Consider the following 22552-nt stretch of genomic DNA (forward strand, 5'->3'; position numbering starts at 1 on the left):
GTCCACTGCTCTGCTTTAAAGTTAGTCCCCAACATGGCACCCTGAAATCAGGTAAGGGGCTTTTTAGACCAATCAATTAGGAGATCGTCTGAAACCAAGTCGGCCATACTCTCTCTCTTTACACAGCTCTATCCGTACGCATTGTGAAACGTAGAAATATGTTTACTTATGGTGGGATTTACGCTGTAGCTCAGATTTTATGTAATTCATACAGTAAACATGCTACAATATACAATACAAACTGTAATTATTGGTATACGGGCAACAGCAGATTGAAAGGTCAACATGGGGGAATAAAAATCGAGGGCAACAGCAGCAGCCAGTGAACCGAATATTTTAAATATTTCAGGGGCCGCTTCCAACTGTGTGCTATTTTTACAACTTGATCCATAATTCAACGTTCACATTTTTGTTCTAGAAACATTCAAACTCTTAGGTCTGGATTGGAAATAGTTTTTCCTTTTCTAGACAGTGACATACTGTGCAGAATTGAGTCAAACAAAATGTGTCTTTTTACACTGAAAAAAATAAAGCCGGTTGCCTGACACAGTACAGTTTTTAACTAACAGTGACAAAAACTGAGTATCCCTATTAGGGTTGTACGGTATACCGGTATTAGTATAGTACCACGATACTAATGGATCATATTCGGTACTAGAAAAGTACCGGTCCGCCATCCACCCCGCGCCCCCGTCGTTGTCACGTCGTGTCATTGCTGGTTTTACGAGCGGAGGAGCATGTTCGGCAGCGCACAATCACAGAATACTTACAAACAGACACAGTGTGTAGACAGAAAAGGGAAAACGGACGCATTTTGGCTTAAAAACTAACGATAAAGGTGAAGTTATAACACTGAAACGCCATCCGGAAGAGGTGCTTTAAGACATGGCTAGCTAGCTAGCGGCTAAAGTCCAGCAGTGTTTTAGCTACTTCTAAATCACTAATCCTCGCCTCCATGGAAATGGTTTTCACTTCACATGTGTCATAGTTTTGATGCCTTCAGTGACAATCTACAATGTAAATAGTCATGAAAATAAAGAAAACGCATTGAAATGAGAAGGTGTGTCCAAATTGTGGCCTGTATTGTATGTGTACTTGTCTTACATAGGGATTATGAATGATAGGCAAAATACAAATAAAAAGCTGCAGTTTCCCTTTATCTAATATTGTAAAACAGGGGTGTCGAACTCAAATACAGAGTGGGCCAAAGTTTAAAACTGAACAAAGCCGCGGGCCAAGGTTGAACAAATTAACCTTTTAATAGGGACCCAAACAAGTTTTGCATTGAATATTGAACAAGCAAGGCTTATATAACTTTACAGTGACATGCAAAATCGAGTTTCAAATAATAATAATAATAATTCAAAAATATCAATGGCATATCAAATACAATTTAAATAAAAATGGAATGCCTCTTTTCTATTTGCAGCCTTCTGAGGTAAATATCAACATTAACTTTTTCCACAGGCTAATAAATTTGAAAATAAAATAACAATGAATAAACCAACCAATCAGGACTTTAAAATGCTCAGTTTGCAACACACTGATCTAATCTGATGGGCCCAAGCCAGATACCTGTCATCTTTTCTTGGATGCTAGTTCATTAATGTCGGGGCTCAGGCTTTGAGCTGAGGCAACCTTCATTATCCGACGACGGTGTTCATCAGTCATTATATCTCGTAGCCCACCCGGACCACAGTCTTGGGGGGCGTGCCTTAAAGGCACTGCCATTAGCGTCCGCTTTTCATCCATTCTAACAACGTGCCGGCCCAGTCACAAGATATGTGCGGCTTCTGTATGAACACACACGGGAATGCAACGCATACTTGATCAACAGTGATACAGGTCACACTGAGGGTGCCCGTATAAACAACTTTAACAATGTTAGAAATATACGCCACACTGTGAATCCACACCTAACAAGAATGACAAACACATTTCGGGAGAACATCCGCACCGCAACACAACATAAACACAACAGAACAAATACCCAGAACCCTTTGCAGCACTAACTCTTCCGGGACGCTACAAAATACACCCCCGCTACCAGAGTTTGACACCCATGTTGTAGAACATGTCATAATCTGTGTTAATATTGTAGTTATTAGCATTTATGGAAGTGAGAAAGGCTATATTGCTTTAAGAGGTTTTCTGTGTGGTATTACTTGTAGTGTAACACAAGGGAGGGTGGTATATCCTGCAAAGTTGGTAATAATTTTCTGTGTTGCTGAAAGTGTTTTTTCCTGCGTAACAGCAGTAAGCAACGAACAAAACATTCGGCATGCTTTGCACGCAGTTGTGCAGTATGCTCACTGTGGAGGAGGATCTATTAGGATACTTTGCTTTTCACGACTGCTTGTATTTGATTACCGAATAAATGCATAATGCAAAGACACACTCCTGTCTTCCACTTTTAATGCTAAATATAGCGTCAAAGTCGCAAAATTTGGCACCACAGAACTCTTCTGATGCGTCTTATTCTCTGGCAAAGCAGGCAGCGTATGAGATGTTAGGGATAGGTATTTATGATACATTCACCGCATTTCCAGTAGAATTTGTTTATGAATCAGCTTATCTTGAAAGTGCAAGACATGATAGAGAGGAACATCAATTTAACATCGTTATAATTAATAAATTGGATTACGATATAAAAACGATTAATCGTGTAGCCCTAATTGTAACATACACACACAAGAAACGGCCTACTGAAATGAATTGTTGTTATTTAAACGGGGATAGCAGAGCCATTCTATGTGTCATACTTGATCATTTCGCGACTAAATCCTTTTAGCAAAAGATTTAGTAGAGAACATCGACGATAAAGTTCGCAACTTTTGGTCGCTGATAAAAAAAAAACCCTTGCCTGTACCGGAAGTAGCGTGACGTGACAGGTTGAAAGGCTCCTCACATTTCCCCATTGTTTACACCAACAGCGAAAGCGATTCGGACCGAGAAAGCGACGATTACCCCATTAATTTGAGCCAGGATGAAAGATTCGTGGATGAGGAACGTGAGAGTGAAGGACTAGAGTGCAGTGCAGGACGCAACTTTTTTCTCTCTGACCGTAACTTAGGTACAAGCTGGCTCATTGGATTCCACACTTTCTCCTTTTTCTATTGTGGATCACAGATTTGTATTTTAAACCACCTCGGATACTATATCCTCTTGAAAATGAGAGTCGAGAACACGAAATGGACATTCACAGTGACTTTTATCTCCATGACAATACATCGGCGAAGCACTTTAGCTACGGAGCTAACGTGATAGCATCGTGCTTAACTGCAGATAGAAACAAAATAAATAAACCCCTGACTGGAAGGATAGACAGAAAATCAACAATACTATTAAACCATGGACCTGTAACTGCACGGTTAATGCTTTCCAGCCTGGCAAAGCTTAACAATGCTGTTGCTAACGACGCCATTGAAGCTAACTTAGCAACGGGACCTCACAGAGCTATGCTAAAAACATTAGCTATCCACCTACGCCAGCCAGCCCTCATCTGCTCATCAACACCCGTGCTCACCTGCGTTCCAGCGATCGACAGAGCGACGAAGGACTTCACCCGATCATCCGTGCGGTCGGCGGCTGGCGTCGGATAGCGCGTCTGCTATCCAAGTCAAAGTCCTCCTGGTTGTGTTGCTGCAGCCAGTCGCTAATACACCGATCCCACCTACAACTTTCTTCTTTGCAGTCTTCATTGTTCATTAAAAAATTGCAAAAGATTCACCAACACAGATGTCCAGAATACTGTGGAATTTTGCGACGAAAACCGAGCTTTTTGTATTGGATACAATGTGTCCGAATACTTCCGTTTCAACGATTGACGTCACGCGCATACGTCATCATACATAGACGTTTTCAACCGGAAGTTTAGCGGGAAATTTAAAATTGCACTTTATAAGTTAACCCGGCCGTATTGGCATGTGTTGCAATGTTAAGATTTCATCATTGATATATAAACTATCAGACTGCGTGGTCGGTAGTAGTGGCTTTCAGTAGGCCTTTAAGATATTATATTTTATTTATATTTGGTAAATTACTTTTCTTTGGTATGGCTTCTCTTATCAATGATTTCCCAAATGATGAGACCGTTATTGACTGAACTTGAGCTTTGCCTCATGGAACATTAAATACATTACTTCCTCTCAAGGGCCTTAAAGCGGCTTTTTGCCTTTAAGGCTGCAGCCAGGAAATGAAAAGAATGATTAGGATTGAAGCAAGCCAGAATGCTGCCATGTTGTGTTCCTGCAATGGCATTACTCTTGATCAGGGCACTCAAGTTGCATGGTTGATTGAGCATATATGCCAGTGAACAAAGGGGGAGCTACAGCTCTTTGTGTTGGCAAAAATAAAAATAAATCACTATACAGTTTTATGTCAATGCACAGATGTGCAGATGGTACCCAACTGGTTTGGCTGCTGGACCCATCATCACCGCTTAATAACGAGCAGTGACCAAAATTGGTCATTACTACACAGTGTGAAACACTTTGAGAATGTATTTCTTAAATTCTTAATAATTGTTTGTGGGGGGAGGTGTAGTCAGCGCTGCCTGCAGGAGGAAAAGTCATCGCCGCTGTCCATGGTGCTGAGGTAAAGCACCATCGGGCAGGGGCGGGGCATGTGCTGACGACGAGACACAGCTGGCAGGTGATTAGATTTCACAGGTGGTACGTGTTAATCTAACCATCTGGTTTTTTTAACAGTAAGCGGCCGGGAGCAGAGGAGAGAGAGGATACGGACGTGACTGAAAAGTCACGTTCTGGGAGAGAAAACTGTTGATAAAAACATATGATCATTAAAACTTTGTTAAAACCTGCAAGCTTGGATCCTGTGAAGTGTCTGTCAGTGGGACCGCTAGGAAGCGACTTCCACATAGTGAAAATTATATTTTACAAAAAATAAAATCAGTATCTCATAAAATTGTAAAAATGGTAAAAAAAAAAAAAAGTTAAATATTGTAAACTGCTGCCAGCAAAAAAATATGCCACAAAAACTTCCCGAGCCTCTATAAAATATTTTACCGTTTACAAAATATTCACTTCAGAATCACACTTTAACCACTTGACGAGGATGTCAACATGTGGTTTACATTTTGGCTGACACTACCACTAAATTGGTACTTGAAAAAAAAAAGGGCCGGTGCTTAAAGTAGGTTAATATACAGGTTACGGAACATAAATAAGGTATTGTTGACAGTTTTTGAATGCATTTTTAAAGTGATTTAGATACAGAATTGATTGCTCCCATTAACTGCATTTCTAGCCACCAAGAACGAGACGATTTTTACATGTAAGAATGCAAAGCAAAAAAACAAAAAAAATGTTGTCTTCTTGTCTCTCATAAGGATTGTGAACGATTAGCAAAATTCCAAAAATAGTGCAGTTCCCCTTTATTTTATGCTGCAGCTGTTACATATACTGTAATATTGTACATGGTAATTGTTATACATAAAAATAAAATATATAAAAATATATAAAATATATAAAAATATAATATATCAGTATATATCATATACTGTATATATAATATGTAAATATTACATATACAGTATGTTATATTTTATATTGCTACAACGGTACATTTTTAGTCTACTTCAGTGGTTCTTAACCTTGTTGGTGGTACTAAACCCCACCAGTTTCATATGCGCATTCACCGAACTCTTCTTTAGTGAAAAATATTTTTTTTAAATGTCAAATTCAAGACAAAGTTATATGTTTTTTTACTGGTGCACAAAATGAACTGTGCATGAACATCACCTTGTTCAAAGAACAAAACCAACACAGTGCATGAACTCACAACAAATTACACTCCTGCAAATCAGATGGAAAATTAGAGGGAACATTGTTTGGGGGTATCCATAATACGCCGATAAGGAGAAGTTTTTATTTACACGATGAGTCAGGTGTGTCTTGACCTCCGCGGCGGAGGCTCCGCCGAACCCCTGAGGCCAACTCACTGAACCCCTAGGGTTCGATCGAACCTAGGTTAAGAACCACTGGTCTACTGAAATTATTGGAAACTCAAGACAGCCATGACATTATGTTCTTTACAAGTGTATGTAAACTTTTGACCATGACTGTCTATATCTATATGTTCACATAGAACTGACAACCCATCATTCATTCACTCCACATTCACACTTTGATGGTGGTAAGCTACATTTATGGCCACGTCTGCCCTGGGGTAGACTGATGGAAGTGTGGCTGCCAATTTGTGCCTACGGCCCCTTCGACCACCCCCAAACATGTATACACATTCATAGGCCAGTGTGAGCGGGGAGCAAGGGTGAAGTGCCTTGCCAAAGGACACAACGGCTGTGACTAGGATAGCTGGAGTGGGACTCGACGGCCGTTCTACCATCTGAGCCACGCCGTCCCTAGTTGCTCTTTGTGTTTGCCCAATGTGTGTTTTTGTTCCACTTATGGCTGGGGGATATATCAAGTTTGTAGGATGTATCGATATATTTTTAAAGGCCTACTGAAACCCACTACTACTGACCACGCAGTCTGATAGTTTATATATCAATAATCTTAACATTGCAACACATGCCAATACGGCCGTGTTAACTTATAAAGTGCAATTTTAAATTTCCCGCTAAACTTCCGGTTGAAAACGTCTAGGTATGATGACGTATGCGCGTGACGTCAATCGTTGAAACGGAAGTATTCGGACTCCATTGAATCCAATACAAAAAGCCCTGTTTTCATCTCAAAATTCCACAGTATTCTGGACATCTGTGTTGGTGAATCTTTTGCAATTTGTTTAATGAACAATGAAGACTGCAAAGAAGAAAGTTGTAGGTGGGATCGGTGTATTATCGGCTGGCTCCAGCAACACAAGCAGGAAGACTTTGACTTGGATAGCAGACGCGCTATTCGACGCTAGCCGCCGACCGCACGGATGATCGGGTGAAGTCCTTCGTCGCACCGTCGATCGCTGGAACGCAGGTGAGCACGGGTGTTGATGAGCAGATGAGGGCTGGCTGGTGTAGGTGGATAGCTAATGTTTTTAGCATGGCTCTGTGAGGTCCCGTTGCTAAGTTAGCTTCAATGGCGTCGTTAGCAACAGCATTGTTAAGGTTCGCCAGGCTGGAAAGCATTAACCGTGTATTTACAGGTCCATGGTTTAATAGTATTGTTGATTTTCTGTCTATCCTTCCAGTCAGGGGCTTATTTCTTTTGTTTCTAAATGCAGTTAAGCCCGATGCTATCACGTTAGCTCCGTAGCTTAAGTGTTTCGCCGATGTATTGTCATGGAGATAAAAGTCACTGTGAATGTCCATTTCGCGTTCTCGACTCTCATTTTCAAGAGGATATAGTATCCGAGGTGGTTTAAAATACAAATCTGTGATCCACAATAGAAAAAGGAGAGAGTGTGGAATCCAATGAGCCAGCTTGTACCTAAGTTACGGTCAGAGCGAAAAAAGATGCGTCCTGCACTGCACTCTAGTCCTTCACTCTTACGTTCCTCATCCACGAATCTTTCATCCTGGCTCAAATTAATGGGGTAATCGTCGCTTTCTCGGTCTGAATCGCTCTCCCTGCTGGTGTAAACAATGGGGAAATGTGAGGAGCCTTTCAACCTGCGACGTCACGCTACTTCCGGTACAGGCAAGGTTTTTTTTATCAGCGACCAAAAGTTGCGAACTTTATCGTCGATGTTCTCTACTAAATCCTTTCAGCAAAAATATGGCAATACCGCGAAATGATCAAGTATGACACAGAATGGATCTGCTATCCCCGTTTAAATAAAAAAAAATCATTTCAGTAGGCCTTTAAAGAAGATATAAATTAAGAAAATATCGTAATATCAAAATCATTTTTTTCACGTTAAAATGACTGTGGAAAGGGGTTGTGATCAGCGCGCTGCAGGAGTAAAGGTCAGCGCCTCTGTCCAGGGTTCTGAAAACAGAGCGCCATCAGACGGGGGCGTGGCATGCGCTGACGGCGAGACACAGCTGGCAAAGGATTGGTTTGCACAGGTGGTACGTGTTAATCTAATCATCTGTTGTCTTTAACAGTGAGCGGCCGGGTGCAGGAGGAGGAGGAGGATCGGAGAGACTGAAAAGTCAACAAAAGTACATATTGAAGAACTGCAAAAAACATATTAAACCCTGTCAACTCTGTGCAACTGGCTTCCAGTGTGAATCTGTGGGACTGTAAGTACAAAAAGCTTACAATGACCAAACGCCGCTTATTTGTTGTGTTCCTTGTTCTCCCCCGCAACACTCCACGGGCTAGTACCCATGGACTAGTGAAACTCCACGGGCATGGGACAAAATATACGGCAAAGATCAATGATTGGTTGGTTTAAGTATAAGAATAATCCATGATTGGTTGGTGGGTTTTAAAATGATGAGTCACGATTGGTTAAGAGTAGGGCAAAACATTGCGGACAGGCCAATCAGAGGCAAGATAGGGCGGGTCATCGAACCAGGAAAAGAAATCACAACAAGACATCCAAAATGATGACGAGAGAGTCGGAGAAGAGAAAAGAGAATATTCAAGCGAAATCTACGACAAAGTGAGGAAGACTATAGCCGCACTTTTATCTGAGTTTGATACATGTTGTATTATTTGCACAGCTATGTTATTTATTTTATGTAGAATAAATATTTTTTTATTTTATTTATGTTATGTAATTTTGTACTAATTAATCAGTTTCTTTTCTGTGTTGTTAATATTCATCTTGACTAACTGTGTTAATAAAAGTGCCACTGACTGTTTACAGTAGGGCTGTGAATCTTTGGGTGTCCCACGATTCGATTCAATATCGATTCTTGGGGTCACGATTCGATTCAAAATCAATTTTTTTTTCAATTCAACACGATTCCCGATTCAAAAACAATTTTTTCCCCGATTCAAAAGGATTCTCTATTCATTCAATACATAGGATTTCAGCAGGATCTACCCCAGTCTGCTGACATGCAAGCAGAGTAGTAGATTTTTGTAAAAAGCTTTTATAATTGTAAAGGACAATGTTTTATCAACTGATTGCAATAATGTAAATTTGTTTTAACTATTAAATGAACCAAAAATATGACTTATTTTATCTTTGTGAAAATATTGGACACAGTGTGTTGTCAAGCTTATGAGATGCGATGCAAGTGTAAGCCACTGTGACACTATTGTTCTTTTTTATTTTTTTTTATAAATGTCTAATGATAATGTCAATGAGGGATTTTTAATCACTGCTATGTTGAAATTGTAACTAATATTGATACTGTTGTTGATAATATTCATTTTTGTTTCACTACTTTTGGTTTGTTCTGTGTCGTGTTTGTGTCTCCTCTCAATTGCTGTTTATTGCAGTTCTGAGTGTTGCTGGGTCGGGTTTGGTTTTGGAATTGCATTGCATTGTTATGGTATTGCTGTGTATTGTTTTGTTGGATTGATTAATAAAAAATAAAAAATATTTTTTTAAATTAAAAAAAATAAAAATCAATTTTTTAAAAATGAGAATCGATTCTGAATCGCACAACGTCAGAATCGCGTTTCGAATTGATTTTTTGCCACACCCCTAGTTTACAGTACAGTTGTCATTCACTTCAATTTCAGTGAATCTCGCTCAAAAATTAATATCTTTATATGTATACTTTCACCGGAAAATATATTGAGATATATATTGAATATCGAGTTTAAGCAAAAGTATATCGAGATATACTTTTTCGTCCATATCGCCCTGCCCTAGTTCCACTGCAATTTTGGGGTTTCCACTGTTATTGTAATTACATTCTTGTAGGATTCAGGACTGCCACAAAATATAGGTTGGAGAGTGTCAGACCCTCGTCCTAATTTAACTTCTGAAATCAAATAACGTCCATCCATCCATCTTCTTCCGCTTATCCAAGGTCGGGTCGCGGGGGCAGCAGCCTAAGCAGGGAAGCCCAGACTTTCCTCTCCCCAGCCGGGAGACATAGTCTTCCCAACGTGTCCTGGGTCTTCCCCGTGGCCTCCTACTGGTCAGACGTGCCCTAAACACCTCCCTAAGGTGGCATCCTGACCAGATGCCCGAACCACCTCATATGGCTCCTCTCGATGTGGAGGAGCAGCGGCTTTACTTTGAGGTCCTCCCGGATGATAGAGCTTCTCACCCTATCTCTAAGGGAGAGCCCCGCCACCCGGCGGAGGAAACTCATTTCGGCCGCTTGTACCCGTGATCTTGTCCTCTCGGTCATAACCCAAAGCTCATGACCATAGGTGAGGATGGGAACGTAGATCGACCGGTAAATTGAGAGCTTTGCCTTCCGGCTCAGCTCCTTCTTCACCACAACGGATCGATACAGCGTCCGCATTACTGAAGACGCCGCACCGATCCGCCTGTCGATCTCACGATCCACTCGTGAACAAGACTCCGAGGTACTTGAACTCCTCCACTTGGGGCAGGGTCTCCTCCCCAACCCGGAGATGGCACTCCACCCATTTCCGGGCGAGAACCATGGACTCGGACTTGGAGGTGCTGATTCTCATCCCAGTCGCTTCACACTCTGCTGCGAACCGATCCAGTGAGAGCTGAAGATCCTGGCCAGATGAAGCCCTCAGGACTACATCATCTTCAAAAAGCAGAGACCTAATCCTGCAGCCACCAAACCAGATCCCCTCAACGCCTTGACGCCATATAATGTTTTGCACAATAATTTATTCAAACGTGAGCAAGAGCCGCTCGCAAACAAACGACTCCCATATGTGAATCGGCTCTCATCGTTCAATGAAAAGACCTGTTTAAAAGACCCGACTCGTTCGCGAACGTCACATCTTTACCAGGCAAAGACAGGTGGGCGACCCGCTGGAAAAAACAAAACAGTTGAGAATCACGACTCGCATAGGCGCCGATCCCGTGGGTGCTTCGGGGCCGAGCACCTGCGTGGGATTGATGGCAACTTTCAATCTTTTAAATAATTTTTGAAAAATCAATGTTATTGTTGTTGATTTTGTGGCGAGTTTGGTCCGTTTTACATCATAAAAAACTCACAAATCATATAGTCTATAATTAACAAAGCCTAACCAAGATCTCGTTGCGCCCGATAATGAACTAATGACACAACCATTTTAACTTTAGACACACTGTACACGAGCGAATTAAGGCCATACTTAGTCAACAGCCATACATGTCACACTAAGGGTGGCAGTATGAACAATGCCAACACTGTCATAAATATGTGCCATATAGTGAAACCACACTAAACAACAACGACAAACACGTTTTGGGAGAATATTTGCACCGCAACACAACGTAAACACTACAGAACAAATTCCTAGAATTCCCTGCAGCACCAACTCTTCCAGGACGCTACAATATGTCACGCGGGGGTCGTATCTTACTGCGGGGTTCGTTCTCTCGAGATGCAGACGGACCACTCCGGACGAAGCGTGCGGATAAGAACATGATTTATTCCTACTAAAATCATACACCATACAAAGAAACCGGAAGTAAACCAAAGGGCTGTGTGCCGATCGCACGTGAAGCTAAGGTACAAACTTAGCACAGGAATCAAGAAACATAGAAACAAGAAATAACCCTACATGACTGTTGCATACAGTAAACAACAAAACCAGACTGAGCGTGGCGAGAAAGGTGAAAAATAACCCTACGATTAGTGCTCGACAGCAGGTGAGCGTGCCAACCACTATCCAGAGGCAGGTGAACCCAATCAGTACCCATGGTAACCAAAACAAACCCAGAGATGCACAAAACAGGAACTCAGGGAGTCCAAAACTAAAGAACATGACTAAACAAAACATGATTCGGGCCACGGATCATGACACAACATAAACAAACGCCATTGATGGATCTACACCTAACATCCACTGTAATGATTCCACGTACAATAGCGTGTCTAGTCGATAGTACTATGATTACATCGATATTTTCATCATCAAAAAATCTTCTTTCGTTTTTTTTTATTTATATTATGTTTATAAACTCAGGAAATATGTCCCTGGACACATGAGGACTTTGAATATGACCAATGTATGATCCTGTAAATACTTGGTATCGGATTGATACCCAAATTTGTGGTATAATCCAAAACTAATGTAAAGTATCAAACAACAGAAGAATAAGTGATTATTACATTTTAACAGAAGTGTAGATAGAACATGTTAAAACTGAAAAAAAACAGACAGATTAGATTAATAATTAATTTTCTACCACTTGTCCTTAATAATGTTGACAACATAATAGAATGATAAATGACACAATTATGTTACTGCAGTGTTTTTCAACCTTTTTTGAGCCAAGGCACATTTTTTGAAAAAAAATCCGGAGGCACACCACCAGCAGAAATCAATTAAAAAATTAAACTCAGTTGACAGTAAAAAGTTGTTGTCACAATTGTTGGATATGACTTTAAAGCATCACCAAGCATGCATCACTATAGGTCTTGTCTCAAAGTAGGTGTACTGTCACCACCTGTCACATCACGCCCTGACTTATTTGGACTTTTTTGCTGTTTTATGCCTATGTGTAGTGTTGTAGTTCTTGTCTTGCCCTCCTATTTTGGTGGCTTTTCCTGTTTTGTTGGTATTTTCCTGTAGCAGTTTCATGTTTTCCTTTGAGCGATATTTCCCGCATTTACTTTGTTTTAGCAATCAAGAATATTTCTGTTGTTTTTATCCTTCTTTGTGGGGACATTGTTGATTGTCATGTCATGTTCGGATGTACATTGTGGACGCCGTCTTTGCTCCACAGTAAGTCTTTGCTGTCGTCCAGCATTCTGTTTTTGTTTACTTTGTAGCCAGTTCAGTTTTAGTTTCGTTCTGCATAGCCTTCCCTAAGCTTCAATGCCTTTTCTTAGGGGCACTCACCTTTTGTTTATTTTTGGTTTAAGCATTAAACACCTTTTTACCTTCACACTGCCTCCCGCTGTTTCCGACATCTCCAAAGCTATTAGCTACCGGCTGCCACCTACTGATATGGAAGGGTATTACACGGTTACTCTGCCGAGCTCTAAACAGCACCAACACTCAACAACAACACATCATTTGCAGACTATAATTACAGGTTTGCAAAAAATATTTTGAACCCAAATAGGTGAAACTAGCAAATCTCCCACGGCACACCAGACTGTATCTCACAGCACACTAGTGCAGTGTTTTTCAACCTTTTTTGAGCCAAGGCACATTTTTTGCATTGAAAATATCCGGAGGCACACCACCAACAGAAATCATTAAAAAACAAAACACAGTTGACAGTAAAAAGCCGTTGTCGCAATTGTTGGATATGACTTTAAACCATCCCCAACCATGCATCAATATAGCTCTTGTCTCGAAGTAGGTGTACTATCACGACCTGTCACATCACCCCCTGACTTATTTAAAATTTTTGCTGTTTTCCTGTGTGTAGGGTTTTAGTTCTTGTTTTGCGCTCCTATTTTGGTGGCTTTTTGTCTTTTTTTTGTGTTTTCCTGTAGCAGTTTCATGTCTTCCTTTGAGCGATATTTCCCGCATTTACTTTGTTTTAGCAATCAAGAATATTTCTGTTGTTTTTATCCTTCTTTGTGGGGACATTGTTGACTGTCATGTCATGTTCGGATGTACATTGTGGACGCCGTCTTTGCTCCACAGTAAGTCTTTGCTGTCGTCCAGCATTCTGTTTTTGTTTACTTTGTAGCCCGTTCAGTTTTAGTTTCGTTCTGCATAGCCTTCCCTAAGCTTCAATGCCTTTTCTTAGGGGCACTCACCTTTTGTTTATTTTTGATTTAAGCATTAAACACCTTTTTACCTGCACACTGCCTCCCGCTGTTTCCGACATCTCCAAAGCTATTAGCTACCGGCTGCCACCTACTGATATGGAAGGGTATTACACGGTTACTCTGCCGAGCTCTAGACAGCACCAACACTCAACAACAACACATCATTTGCAGACTATAATTACAGGTTTGCAAAAAATATTTTTAACCCAAATAGGTGAAACTAGCGAATCTCCCACGGCACACCAGACTGTATCTCACAGCACACTAGTGCAGTGTTTTTCAACCTTTTTTGAGCCAAGGCACATTTTTTGCATTGAAAATATCCGGAGGCACACCACCAACAGAAATCATTAAAAAACAAAACACAGTTGACAGTAAAAAGCCGTTGTCGCAATTGTTGGATATGACTTTAAACCATCCCCAACCATGCATCAATATAGCTCTTGTCTCGAAGTAGGTGTACTATCACGACCTGTCACATCACCCCCTGACTTATTTTAAATTTTTGCTGTTTTCCTGTGTGTAGGGTTTTAGTTCTTGTCTTGCGCTCCTATTTTGGTGGCTTTTTCTCTTTTTTTGGTGTTTTCCTGTAGCAGTTTCATGTCTTCCTTTGAGCGATATTTCCCGCATTTACTTTGTTTTAGCAATCAAGAATATTTCTGTTGTTTTTATCCTTCTTTGTGGGGACATTGTTGACTGTCATGTCATGTTCGGATGTACATTGTGGACGCCGTCTTTGCTCCACAGTAAGTCTTTGCTGTCGTCCAGCATTCTGTTTTTGTTTACTTTGTAGCCAGTTCAGTTTTAGTTTCGTTCTGCATAGCCTTCCCTAAGCTTCAATGCCTTTTCTTAGGGGCACTCACCTTTTGTTTATTTTTGGTTTAAGCATTAAACACCTTTTTACCTGCACACTGCCTCCCGCTGTTTCCGACATCTCCAAAGCTATTAGCTACCGGCTGCCACCTACTGATATGGAAGGGTATTACACGGTTACTCTGCCGAGCTCTAGACAGCACCAACACTCAACAACAACACATCATTTGCAGACTATAATTACAGGTTTGCAAAAAATATTTTTAACCCAAATAGGTGAAACTAGCGAATCTCCCACGGCACACCAGACTGTATCTCACAGCACACTAGTGCAGTGTTTTTCAACCTTTTTTGAGCCAAGGCACATTTTTTGCATTGAAAATATCCGGAGGCACACCACCAACAGAAATCATTAAAAAACAAAACACAGTTGACAGTAAAAAGCCGTTGTCGCAATTGTTGGATATGACTTTAAACCATCCCCAACCATGCATCAATATAGCTCTTTTCTCGAAGTAGGTGTACTATCACGACCTGTCACATCACCCCCTGACTTATTTTAACTTGTTGCTGTTTTCCTGTGTGTAGGGTTTTAGTTCTTGTCTTGCGCTCCTATTTTGGTGGCTTTTTCTCTTTTTTTGGTGTTTTCCTGTAGCAGTTTCATGTCTTCCTTTGAGCGATATTTCCCGCATTTACTTTGTTTTAGCAATCAAGAATATTTCTGTTGTTTTTATCCTTCTTTTTGGGGACATTGTTGACTGTCATGTCATGTTCGGATGTACATTGTGGACGCCGTCTTTGCTCCACAGTAAGTCTTTGCTGTCGTCCAGCATTCTGTTTTTGTTTACTTTGTAGCCAGTTCAGTTTTAGTTTCGTTCTGCATAGCCTTCCCTAAGCTTCAATGCCTTTTCTTAGGGGCACTCACCTTTTGTTTACTTTTGGTTTAAGCATTAGACACTTATTTACCTGCACCCTGCCTCCCGCTGTTTCCGACATCTACAAAGCTATTAGCTACCGGCTGCCTCCTACTGATATGGAAGGGTATTACACGGTTACTCTGCCGAGCTCTAGACAGCGCAGACACTCAACAACAGCACACCATTTGCAGACTATAATTACTGGTTTGCAAAAAATATTTTTTAACCCAAATAGGTGATACTAGATAATCTCCCACGGCACACCAGACTGTATCTCACGGCACACTAGTGGTTGAAAAACACTGTGTCACTGCATACGTCAGCAGCTAAATTAGGAGCCTTTGTTTGTTTACTTACTAATAAAAGACAAGTTGTCTAGTATGTTCACTATTTTATTTACGGACAAAATTGCAATAAGAAACATGTGTTTCATGTACCGTAAGATTTTTTTGTTAAAATAAGGCCAATAATTACATTTTTTGTGGTCCCCTTTATTTAGAAAAGTACTGAAATACTTTTGGTACCGGTACCAAAATATTGGTATCGGGACAACACTAATACACACACACCGAGCACCCACTGGCAGAGATGTAGATCAGCGCCTCTGAGCGTAGAGAAAGTTGCACTACTTGGCTTACATGAAAGCATTTTAACATCCCTTTTGCATCGGCAGATAAAAGTGACCTTTAGTATCGTTTTAGATCCCACATCATTTCCCATCACGCGCCTTTTGTGCTTTTTACAGTTTATAGCCGAGCATCAATCTGAACTACACGCCACATGAAAATCCTCCAGGCTTCAGGTGGATGACAAACGGCCATTTCATCAGCGTTGGCAGCATTTCCAAAGCTGTAACAATACACCAGATCCCATCTCTAATCTGTGAGCTGTCCATGCAGCTCAGGCCTGCTAATATTCCCAACCACACCCCATCTCCTTCCAGCCGCTGAGAGCAGCACAAATGGTGGCGCATGCCGCCGTGGAACGGGGCCCCGTGGCGCTTAAATGCCGCCGGCCATCACGTCGTTGTTGTCGGTCACCATTATTGATTACTAACCGGACTTCCAAAAAAAAGCATGAGGGTCGGGGGTTGCAGCCCCCATTGATGACAAATGAGTGGGGATGATTCACCACTACGGACACACCCCATCTTTCCATATACAACCTTAAGGTGTTGACCCCCGCTTTCATGTCACCTGAATTGATGCCGACACTGTGTTGTTGCCATGTATCGATCCATCACACTAGATCTGCAAACGTGTGGCTAGCTGTTGCTACTGCATGGGAGGAAACATGAATCATGTGAAAATACATCAAAGGAGGTGAAGATTTTTGCCAAATGAGTGGACATAATTCACACAACTTCCAATGTAATGGTGCTCTTACTTTAGCATGGCTTCTTCTTTGTCCTCCTCCTCTTTTTGCCGAGCCATCACCCCCATGATGATCTTCCGCTCCTCCTCGGTGAGATGGCTCAAGTCCGGCAGATCCGGCATGGATGACGGCGCGGTGGGTGGGCGAGGGCCGCTCTGTGGCCCCACCGAGGCGGACATGTTTTCCACCAGTACTCCACCACCACCACCACCACCACCACCTCCACCTCCTCTTCCTCGTCGTGTCGTGTCGGCTGACAGTATCCTCGGAGCGTTTACCGAGCAACACCTCAAGAAAAGCTCCGCTGGCGAGGCGGCGGCGGCGGCCGCAGCGAGTCGTGCGAGCCGGTCATGGTCGCAGGCACCGTCGCTTGTGCTTTTTCCGCTAGCCAAGCCCCGCCCCCACCTGCCCACACCCAAGTCACTGCTTCACGGGCACCCCATTCCGTGATGCTCGGTATCCTCGGTAGGTTTGCGGTTCCTCCACCGTCTTATTCCTGAATTGGAGCCTTTGGGTGCTAAAGCGGTTGAGGCGGAGTCCCCCTTCTCTCTCTCTCTCTCTCTGGCGCTCTGCTTCAGTCAACCCGTAACTGTGGATGCTTGTCGTGGGAGATACGGCACATATTGATGTCGATCCGATATCCAGTCGATACAGGTCCGGTATTGCCCACGCCAATACGTTTGACACTTAGAAAAAATCCCGACTTTTTTGACACTTGGAAAAAATCCTGACTTTTTTGACACTTAAAAAAAATCCCAATTTTTTTGACTCAAAATAAATCCTGATTTTTTGACACTTTAAAAAAATCCAGACTTTTTGACACTTGGAAAATATCCCGACATTTTGACACTTCGAAAAAATCCAGACTTTTTGACACTTACAACAAATCCAGATTTTTTGACACTTAGAAAAAATCCCATCTTTTTGACAAAAAAATGTCCTACTTTTTGACACATCAAAAATCCAGACTTTTTGACACTTAGAAAAAATCCAGATTTTTTGACACTCAATATCTGATTTTTTTGACACTTAGGAAAAATCCTGCCTTTTTGACATTTAGAAAAAATCCCAATTTTTTGACACTTGAAAAAAAATAATACAAAAAATACAGGTCCGGTATTGCCGATGCCAATACGTTTGACACTTAGAAAAAATCCAGACTTTTTTTGACACTTAGAAAAAATCCCTATTTTTTTGACACTTAAAAAAAATCCCGATATTTTTGACACAAAATAAATCCTGATTTTTTGACACTTTAAAAAAATCCAGACTTGTTGACACTTAGAAAATATCCAGACTTTTTGACACTTAGAAAAAATGCAGACTTTTTGACAAGAAAAATCCAGTCTTTTTGACACTTCGAAAAAATCCTGTTTTTTTGACCAAAAAATGTCCTACTTTTAGACACTTGTAAAAAAATCCCGACATTTTGACACTTAGAAAAAATCCAGACTTTTTGACACTTACGACAAATCCAGATTTTTGGACACTTGGAAAAAATCCCATCTTTTTGACCAAAAAATGTCCTACTTTTTGACACATCAAAATCCAGACTTTTTGACACTTAGAAAAAATCCAGATTTTTTCAATCAATCAATCAATCAATCAATGTTTATTTACATAGCCCTAAATCACAAGTGTCTCAAAGGGCTGTACAAGCCACAACGACATCCTCGGTACAGAGCCCACATTGACACTCAGGGAAAATTCCCAACTATTTGACAAATCAATATCTGATTTTTTTGACACTTAGAAAAAATCCTGCCTTTTTGACATTTAGAAAAAATCCCAATTTTTTGACTCTTGAAAAAAAAGGCCGATTTTTTTTGACAAAAATTTTTTCGATTTTTTGACACTTAGAAAAACTCCAGACTTTTTGACACCTAGAAAAAAAATCCAGATTTTTTTGACAAACAAAATCACAATATTTGGACAATTGGAAAAAATTCCCGATTTTTTGACACTTAGAAAAAAATCCCGATTTTTTGACACCAAGATAAAATCCAGACTTTTTGACACTTAGAAAAAATCCCGGCTTTCTGACAAAAAAAAAATCCCTACTTTTTGACACTTAGAAAAAAACCTGACTTTTTGACACTTGGAAAAAATCCTGTCTTTTTGACAAAAAAAATCCAGATTTTTGACACTTAGAAAAAATCCCAATTTTTTGACACGGAAAAAATTCAGACTTTTTGACACTTACAACAAATCCAGATTTTTTGACACTTAGAAAAAAATCCCATCTTTTTGACAAAAAAATGACCTACTTTTTGACCCGTCAAAAATCCAGACTTTTTGACACTTAGAAAAAATCCAGATTTTTTGACACTCAGGGAAAATTCCAGACTATTTGACAAAACAATATCTGATTTTTTTGACACTTTGAAAAAATCCTGCCTTTTTGACACTTAGAAAAAATCCCAATTTTTTGACAAAAATGTTTTCGATTTTTTTGACACTTAGAAAAACTCCAGACTTTTTGACACCTAGAAAAAAATCCAGATTATTTTGACAAACAAAATCACAATATTTGGACAATTGGAAAAAATTCCGATTCTTTGACAAAAATAATCCTGACTTTTTGACACTTGGAAAAAAATCCAGATTTTTGACACTTGGAAAAAATCCAGACTTTTTGACATTTAGAAAAAATCCAGACTTTGACATTTAGAAAAAATCCCGATTTTTTGACACTTAGAAAAAATCCCGATTTTTTGACACCAAGATAAAATCCCGACTTTTTGACACTTAGAAAAAATCCCGGCTTTCTGACAAAAAAAATCCCTACTTTTTGACACTTAGACAAAATCCTGACTTTTTGACACTTGGAAAAAATCCTGTTTTTTTTACCAAAAAAAATCCCGATTTTTGACACTTGGAAAAAATCCCAATTTTTTGACACAGAAAAAATTAAGATTTTTTGACACTAAGAAAAAATCCCGACTTTTTGACACTTTGAAAAAAATCCCGACTTTTTGGAGCCTTTGGGTGCTGACGCGGTTGAGGCGGAGTCCCCCTTCTCTCTCTCTTGCGCTCTGCTTCAGTCAACCCGTAACTGTGGATGCTTGTCGTGGGAGATACGGCACATCTTGATGTCGATCCGATATCCAGTCGATACAGGTCCGGTATTGCCGACGCCAATACGTTTGACACTTAGAAAAAATCCCGACTTTTTTTGACACTTGGAAAAAATCCCTATTTTTTTGACACTTAAAAAAAATCCAGATTTTTTTGACAAACAAAATCACAATATTTGGACAATTGGAAAAAATTCCCGATTTTTTGACACTTGGAAAAAAATCCAGATTTTTTGACACTTAGAAAAAATCCAGATTTTTTTACACCAAGATAAAATCCAGACTTTTTGACACTGAGAAAAAATCCCGGCTTTCTGACAAAAAAAAAAAATCCCTACTTTTTGACACTTAGAAAAAATCCTGACTTTTTGACACTTGGAAAAAATCCTGTCTTTTTGACCAAAAAAATCCAGTCTTTTTGACACTTCGAAAAAATCCAGTTTTTTTGACAAAAAATGTTCCTACTTTTAGACACTTGTAAAAAAATCCCGACATTTTGACACTTAGAAAAAATTCAGACTTTTTGACACTTACAACAAATCCAGATTTTTTGACACTTAGAAAAAATCCCATCTTTTTGACAAAAAAATGTCCTACTTTTTGACACATCAAAAATCCAGACTTTTTGACACTTAGAAAAAAATCCAGATTTTTTGACACTCAGGGAAAATTCCAGACTATTTGACAAATCAATATCTGATTTTTTTGACACTTAGGAAAAATCCTGCCTTTTTGACATTTAGAAAAAATCCCAATTTTTTGACACTTGAAAAAAAAGGCCGATTTTTTTGACAAAAAAATTTCCGATTTTTTGACAGTTAGAAAAACTCCAGACTTTTTGACACCTAGAAAAAAAATCCAGATTTTTTTGACAAACAAAATCACAATATTTGGACAATTGGAAAAAATTCCCGATTTTTTGACACTTGGAAAAAAATCCAGATTTTTTGACACTTGGAAAAAAATCCAGATTTTTTGACACTTAGAAAAAAATCCCGATTTTTTGACACCAAGATAAAATCCAGACTTTTTGACACTGAGAAAAAATCCCAGCTTTCTGACAAAAAAAAAATCCCTACTTTTTGACACTTCGAAAAAATCCTGACTTTTTGACACTTGGAAAAAATCCTGTCTTTTTGACAAAAAAAATCCAGATTTTTGACACTTACAAAAAATCCCGACTTTTTGACACTTTGAAAAAATCCCGACTTTTTGGAGCCTTTGGGTGCTAACGCGGTTGAGGCGGAGTCCCCCTTCTCTCTCTCTTGCGCTCTGCTTCAGTCAACCCGTAACTGTGGATGCTTGTCGTGGGAGATACGGCACATATTGATGTCGATCCGATATCCAGTCGATACAGGTCCGGTATTGCCGATGCCAATACGTTTGACACTTAGAAAAAATCCAGACTTTTTTTGACACTTAGAAAAAATCCCTATTTTTTTGACACTTAAAAAAAATCCCGATATTTTTTACACAAAATAAATCCTGATTTTTTGACACTTTAAAAAAATCCAGACTTGTTGACACTTAGAAAATATCCAGACTTTTTGACACTTAGAAAAAATGCAGACTTTTTGACAAAGAAAATCCAGTCTTTTTGACACTTCGAAAAAAATCCAGTTTTTTTGACAAAAATGTTTCCTACTTTTGACAAAAATGTTTCCTACTTTTAGACACTTCTAAAAAAATCCCGACATTTTGACACTTCGAAAAAATCCCGACTTTTTGACACTTACAACAACTCCAGATTTTTTGACACTTAGAAAAAAGTCACATCTTTTTGACAAAAAAATGTCCTACTTTTTGACACGTCAAAAATCCCGACTTTTTGACACTTAGAAAAATCCAGATTTTTTGACATTTAGAAAAAACCTCAACTTTTTGACACTTAGAAAAAATCCCGTTTTTGAAATTTGGAAAAAATCCAGATTTTTTGCCCAAAAAATGTCTTACTTTTTACACTTGGAAAAAATACCAACCCTTTGGCACTTGTAGAAAATCCAGATTTTTTGACCAAAAAATTTCAGATTTTCTGACAAAAAAAATCCTCACTTTTTGACACTTACAAAAAATCCAGATTTTTTGAAAAAAAAAAATCCTGATTTTTTTGACACTTAAAAAAAAATCCCTATTTTTTAAAACTTAGAAAAAATCCAGACTTTTTGACACTTGGAAAAAATACTGTCTTTAAAATTTGGGAAAAAATCCAGATATTTTGACCAAAAAATTTCCTACTTTTTACACTTGTAAAAACTCTTTGACACTTGTAGAAAATCCCGATTTTTTGACCAAAAAATTTCATATTTTTTGACACCTAGAAAAAATCCAGATTTTTCGACCAAAAAAATCCAGATTTTTTGACAAAAAAAATCCTCACTTTTTGACACTTAGAAAAAAATCCCGGGCCGCTTGTAAAAGTGAATAATGTATGAATAATAGTGTGTAAAGATTCACCTCATAATATTACACAATTGCTTATGCATTTGGAAAAAAAAAATCTCAGTCGTAAATGGAAAAATTTTACCACTGTTTTTACAATACAATTCTGGAGACACAGCACCCTTTTTTATTTTTTATTTTTTTTATTGTAAAATCTATGGATGTTGTTGTTGTTTTTACAAATTAGACACTTAGACAAAAAAAAATTCAGGCTTTTTGATACATAGAAAAAA

At 39.4% G+C, this 22552-nt stretch overlaps 1 protein-coding gene across 2 annotated transcripts in view; it reads right to left on the reverse strand.

Annotated features, from left to right (window-relative positions):
- rims1b (regulating synaptic membrane exocytosis 1b) overlaps nt 1–17351 on the reverse strand; it is a 220202-nt gene extending 202851 nt beyond the window's left edge. For both annotated transcript variants that reach the window (XM_062027187.1, XM_062027188.1), the window contains exon 1: nt 16816–17351. In XM_062027187.1, coding sequence (XP_061883171.1) covers nt 16816–16982 — 167 coding nt within the window. In that variant the 5' untranslated portion in view covers nt 16983–17351. The remainder of the gene's footprint in view (nt 1–16815) is intronic.
- Nucleotides 17352–22552: the final 5201 nt, after the last annotated feature.

Source organism: Entelurus aequoreus, linkage group LG18 (assembly GCF_033978785.1).
Source record: "Entelurus aequoreus isolate RoL-2023_Sb linkage group LG18, RoL_Eaeq_v1.1, whole genome shotgun sequence".
Classification (NCBI taxonomy): Eukaryota; Metazoa; Chordata; class Actinopteri; order Syngnathiformes; family Syngnathidae; genus Entelurus; species Entelurus aequoreus.